The sequence below is a fragment of the Mycteria americana genome, chromosome 11, assembly GCF_035582795.1.
Source record: "Mycteria americana isolate JAX WOST 10 ecotype Jacksonville Zoo and Gardens chromosome 11, USCA_MyAme_1.0, whole genome shotgun sequence".
NCBI classification, from domain to species: Eukaryota; Metazoa; Chordata; class Aves; order Ciconiiformes; family Ciconiidae; genus Mycteria; species Mycteria americana.
The window spans coordinates 25,943,488-25,949,673 of record NC_134375.1 but is presented as its reverse complement, the minus strand read 5'-3'; the positions used below and the strand labels follow the sequence as shown (position 1 = coordinate 25,949,673).

Sequence of the window (6,186 nt, the reverse complement as noted above, 5' to 3'; positions counted from 1 at the left end):
ATGGTTGATTAATACACAAAACAAGTGTCCCTTTTGACAAAACTTTCATTATTCCCTTCATATGACGGTAATAGCACAGACAGAAGTATGATCTATTTACTGTTCCTGGTGGGGACGGCCAGTGGGTGGTGAAAGTGGCAGTGTACCATGCTACTCTGTTCTCTACAGTTTCCCTAAGGTAGTCTTTCTATCTTTAAACTTCTCGTTTCTTCTGAGAAAGCAGAAAGCTGTTATCAGCCAGGTGTTGAATAGAGGTTTTGATATTTAAAGCAAGCTGTTCAGTGCTCTTAGAAATGTTAATGTGGAAAAAAATACAGGTACGGCATATCTAGCTTCAAGACAGAAAATGTTAAACAACACAAGAACAGTACACAAAAGCAGAGTGAGTACTTTGGGGTGTTAATTCTAACTCCAGAGGGAAGAAACGAGAGTTCTGGAGTGGATGCTGGAGCTGTATGGTATGATGCAAGGATGACTCAGCCCATGCACAGACCATCTCCAAAGTCTTGCCGTGGTTATTTACATTAAAGTTCAATTGCTATTTTAAGTCTGTGCATTTAGTGGAGAAGGTGGGAAACAAGAGGAGGGAGAGGAATAAAAGCGAAAGGAGGGAGGGTGGATTTTAAAATGCAACAACAACAAGAATACCTGGACCAATCCCTCCTGTTCCCCGCGCTGCTCTCTCCGTGGAGGAGCCTGTGATCCTGTGTTTGCTACACCGAGGGGGTTCTTCTAGAGCGCGAATTAGTCATTTATTCATAGGCTCGAGCCGGTTAGCCCGCACCGACCTACTCGTGCTGCGTGGCTTTTCGGTGGCGGGCCTGTGCTATCCCGCTCTCCCGGGGAGCGGCTCGCCGCCGCGCTCGGCCGCGGCAGGAACCAGCGGACGCGCCTCCGCGCCGGGCCGCGCTCCCCTGAGGGCCGAAGCCGGGGCTCGCTCCGGGAAGCTGCCGCTCGCTCCGGCTCGCCGGCGATGCTCCCTCGGCGGCGACCGCTCCTCTCCTCCCGCCGCCTGCCGGGGCGGCTCCGCGGTCGCGCTGCCGGGCGCTCTCGGCGCGAAGGGCTGAGCTCCCTCCATCCGTCGCCTCTCCGGGCTGTGCGACAGATGCTTGTCATGCGGCCGTGCCCTGCCTGAATTGGCCGGGCCTCCGGTGGGTGTGCACGGCCCGCCGCCCCCGCCCTCCCTGGCTCAGCCCCCGGCAGCGTGCAGCGCTCTCGGCGCCTTCCTGCAAGGGCTCGACTGCACTTTCGGCTCCTCCAGACTTTCTCTGCTTTTGCCGCCCAGAGGCACCCTCCCTCTGGTCCAGCTCCTCCTGCGCCTGCCTCTCTGTCTCCGCGCTATCCCGTTAAAAGGCTGCCGCTCCTGCTCCGCTGAACCAATGCATTGGCTGACTTGAGCTGGGATGAAGGCTGGAGGTTACCGGCGAGGAAAAGGAGAACTCTAGGCAGCTTTCCATTTGCAAAGTGAGCAGTAATTGCAAGAAGACAGCCTCCCCAGTTGGAATCAATAGTCTGCTTTCTTGCTGCTGAGGGCACTTTGGAGCAGCAGTAGGTCACTGAAGTAACTCCAGCACACTGCTGACTGCGGAGTTGTAAAGAACTACATGCAAGTGGCTGCAGTAGTGCTGGAAAACGCTTTGCTGTTACCAGGGACACAATAGTTTTCAAGTCATTAGAGCTTCGCTTTTGGTCCCCTCCTTCCATTACACAGAGAAGGGTCATTCTTTGGAGAGATGAGGATGGAGCTGTGACTTCTTCCAGTGCTGTTCTAGTGGAGGGGGTAAGGGTGGGGAAAGAGGCTTTAGAAGCAAAACCCCACTGCTGCTGAATTCATCTCTACTTGAATTTCCCCAAATCTTTCCGGAAACAGAGAGGCACAATGCCAGAGAATCTGAATCTTCTTCGGGCTTTTGGGGGGTTTTTCTTTATCTTCTGGACAGCTTTTAACACAGCCTTAGTGGATGTGGTTGGATCGGAGCAGCAGATCCCCTTGTCTGTGTAAGTGCTTTCATGCTATTGCTCTCAGGACTATGCTCAAGGATGAGAACTTGACTGCTCAAGTTCTTATCTTTTTATATTGCAGATATTTGACTGTTCAAGGTACCTTTGCTCCTCCATCAGCTGTGTTTAAAGTGGTAGTCTCTAATGCGCTCAGCACTACTTTTAATTTTATTGTAGGAGCATGTGTTGGTGGGGTATGTGGCCGCAGAGTCTTAACTTAAGCGCTTGTATTTACTGAAGTTGATGCTGTTACGTTAACTCCTTCTCATGTGAGAATTTATCATTCAGAAATGTTCTGCCATTTTATCTGCTTCTTTCCTTTCAATGGATATATGTTATATTGTGCCAAAGCATGTTTCTGTACAAGGTGATTCTTTAAATTTAAACAGTGCAGATTGAGTATTAGCACAAACTAGAGGCTGTGCTGAAGTAAGGCCTCTGATATGAAACTACCCAAACAGCTTCACTAATCTTTTGCCGTGCTTAGGTTCCTTAGTGAGCTCTTTAATGCAAAATTGCTAGGATCCTCCTGAGTGCAGCTGAAGCTGTTACAGTCTGTGTTGCTTGCTATGACATGTATTTTACATTTCTTCCTGTCTCTCATTTTTTTTCTTCACAGTGTAAAGCTCTGGGCCTCGGCATTTGGTGGGGAGATCAAATCTATTGCAGCCAAGTACTCAGGTTCCCAGCTCCTGCAGAAGGTAAGGATCTCTTCAGTTGCAATAAGGAAGGTCTTAACAGAGAAAATGGAGGCAGATTTAATTTTTTTAATGAATAGGAAAGCAGTGCTGTACATGCTTTGGTCCAAGATCTATTTTTGTATTGCATACTAGTCCCTGATGACTCTTTGCATTGCACTGCACTGTTTGGAGAGTCCTTGATTAAACTGATATTTTTCTTTTTGGATTATTTTTTTGTTGTCATTAGAAAGTAAACTCCAACACTTTTATTTCTTGAAGTCTAGGCTTCAGCCTCAATTGCGGGTATTTAATCTGGTTCTGCATTGTGATGATGATGTTTCTGTGTAGAAACAGCTGCTGCTTATGAAAAATGTTAACTTCATTCAAGGAGCAGAACTAGTGCATATTGTATTATTTTCACCGTGTGCTGTATGTACGCGATTCACTGTATCAGGATAAGGCGGCTGCACTGTTGTTTGTCATCTCTGCAGTTTTTACAATCCCATTATTCCCCCAATCATCTCAACCCAGTGCTGGGATGTATTACATCATTACAGATAAGAGGAATGAATGTGGTTATCTTCTTGCTCAGCTGCACAGCTGGGTAATAAGCTAGTGAAGTATTGCAAAAACTTGAGAAATTGGTATAAGTCTACATAATTGGGGCAGAGGGTAATGAGAAAGTGGATTTGAATATTAGGTATATCGAGGACTGTCTACTCTAATTTAAATATGCAACCTATAGTAAAGTTCTATATTGTAAACAATTTATTTTTACAGCAGTTGCTGAAAAAAATATAATAAGAGACTAAGAGGAATATGTTAAAGATTTTAAGACTGCAATTTTGTGGCATTTAATATGTGATCCTCAAAATGCAATATGGAAATGGAAAAATATTGAGATATTCACTGACTACAGAGACACTCATTCAACCCAGATGATAAATTTCTGCTGGTTTTTTTAGATGTGATTTTTAGTTCTGAGTAACGCATTAATTTTTTTTGTCTGATTATGAAGGAAATTATTCCTTGAGCTTGTAGCACTTGTTTTGAAAGGCTTGTATATATGTGGAAATTATGTAACAGATAGTACATGTAGCAGTTCAAATAAAAAGCTTATACTATCCATGTAAAATGAAAGCAACTGACCTAATGACTACTGAAGGCATATGAGTTCCTTAGCAGTCTTTTTTGTGTTGTGTGTCTGTCTTTTCAGTGTTGTATACCCAGGACTGCAACAGATGAACTTCACTAAGCTAAAATACAGAACAATTAAGAACAAAAATATTTGACCTCTCTTACTCTTTTGAGGCCATTTAAATGGCTTCATTTCAATATATTGGGCAAACTTTTAATCTGAAAGTCTGGACATTCAGTATTTATTATACTTCTGGCTCACATTCTTTAAAGTCTGTGTCTTATCACATTTTTGTATGAACTCCTTAAATTTATAAAGCAGATGGACCTTTCAGTTTTGATTAGTATATAATGAAGTATTATTAAAAGGCTTTAATTTTTTTATTGGACCATAACAAACAGGTATCTTTATTTAACTTCGGAACTGTTCCATGCGCAGCCATTTTTGCGCTAAAATGGCTTTAAAAATTTAAATCTACCAAATGCAGGTAGTCCAACATTTCCTAGAAAAATACGGAATATACTGTGTTTCGCAATCGTGCTGAAATCCACAAAGAATAGTATGAGATCCTTAATCATTCTTTTCTTCCTCCATAGTAGATACTGCTGTCATCCCATCTGTAATGTATCTTTTCCCTCTGAAGTAGCAAGATTTCTTCCTATTGGTTGTTATAATTGTAGGTAATTGGAAGCTATTCATTTTACCTTTTCATCATCATCCTTTCTATTTCACTAACAAATCTGTGCTCCTGTTTTTGAAGGTGGACAGTGTATGTTCATTTCAAGCTATTTTGGTTTTGTTTCTTGCTTTTGTTATATTTATTTAGAGAATGAAAGAGGAAAGACAAAATGCAGATTTGACAGGTATTTAGAACATTTTTATTCCTTTGCCACATCCCCTATTCTTTTTTTTTTTTTCTTTTCATGTTAGGGTAGTTTTAGGAAACCTCTGGTGCTTTTTATTTTTATTTAAAATTCCAAGTGTCTCTGTCCTTTTAAGCTTGCTATTCCTTGCTGTTGATCGTGGCAAATGAGCCTGGATGACAGAGTTCAACATGTATCTTTTTGTATTGTTACAAGGTATATTTCTTTTGTAAGCTTGTGTGAATAAAAGCATACGCACTTCAAGATTTGCAAGTATTTTCAGCATGCAAAGTCAGTGGCAGAAGTTGTCATAACAATTAAGGAAGCGGCAGCGCAGCAGGGCTCTAAATGCAAACGCCTTCCCCCCTCCCCCTCCCCCCGGCCAGGCATCAAGAATCCATTTGGTATTTACTGTGAGCTCTGGGTGATCAGAGTCAATCTCTTTTTAAAGTCAAGATTCCACTTTTAGAAGCAGTGCAACTTCTAATATTACTGGAGGAATCCACATTTTCTGATGATGAATTAAGCATTCTTAAACAAATGAAGATATAAAATGTGCATATAATTATGTATCTGGGCAGTATAGATTTCTCAATTACCAACTGCTTTGTAGTGCCGTTAGTTTAATAAAGGCTTGCTAAATGAAAAATTAATGTAAAGGTTACTTGATTCATTTTGTTAGTATATATAGTGAGCACTACTTTCAAAGGAATGAGTTTGAAATCAAGGCATGATTGACACTCTCTACTGCCTAAATGTTTTACATATTAAGAGTCATTTGACCCATACTAAAATTTCATTGAGCAAATGAGGTTATGCGAGATACTCGGTAAAGCAGAACTTTACCAGGTTATAGCTGTGAATATTGATTCAGTTATTACAATTCTTAAGTCTTGCTGTACTGTGAACATCAAATGAGTAACCAGCATTGCTGTCCTCTTGAGTTTCAAAAAGGTGCGCAAGAATTTTTGAAACCATTTTTTTGAAAAAACACTGCTTACCTTATCTTAATTGAATGTTTTATTATTTTATTGCATTATGATAATCTTATCCAAGTATGTTGTTATGCCTCCTAAGAGTATATGGGATGTATGGTTTTTCCTGAAATTGACTTTAGAAGAAATACAAACACTGTAAATAGCTCAGAAAATAATAATAATAGTTCAGTAAATAATTTAAGAAATGATGATGAGCTTTTAAGCAAAATTAGCACTTAAAAATGTAGCATTTTAATGTTCTACTACTTGCTTTTGAAGTGAAGGCAGACCATTCAGTGTTCAAAAAACCATACAGAAGAAAACAGGACAATATTATTCCTAAGTTATCTGATTTATGGAGGTTTTACAGTTGTCATACAGATTTGGCAGCATACAAGAAGCTGCTTGGTGCTGTAGAGACATGCACCCTTCACCTAAGTAGCAAATACTGCTGGGGCCTAAGCATTGATTGAAATGTTAATTGTCTCTTAGGTGCTTATATTTTTTCCTTAGACTTTCAAAAGACA

General features: G+C 41.1%; 1 protein-coding gene across 1 annotated transcript in view; it reads left to right on the top strand.

Annotated features, from left to right (window-relative positions):
- Positions 1-706: 706 nt before the first annotated feature.
- Positions 707-6,186, top strand: part of CACNA2D3 (calcium voltage-gated channel auxiliary subunit alpha2delta 3) — a 485,172-nt gene continuing 479,692 nt past the window's right edge. Inside the window, exons 1-2 of the mRNA XM_075514383.1 lie at positions 707-1,998; positions 2,621-2,702. Coding sequence (XP_075370498.1) covers positions 1,880-1,998; positions 2,621-2,702 — 201 coding nt within the window. The 5' untranslated portion in view covers positions 707-1,879. The remainder of the gene's footprint in view (positions 1,999-2,620; positions 2,703-6,186) is intronic.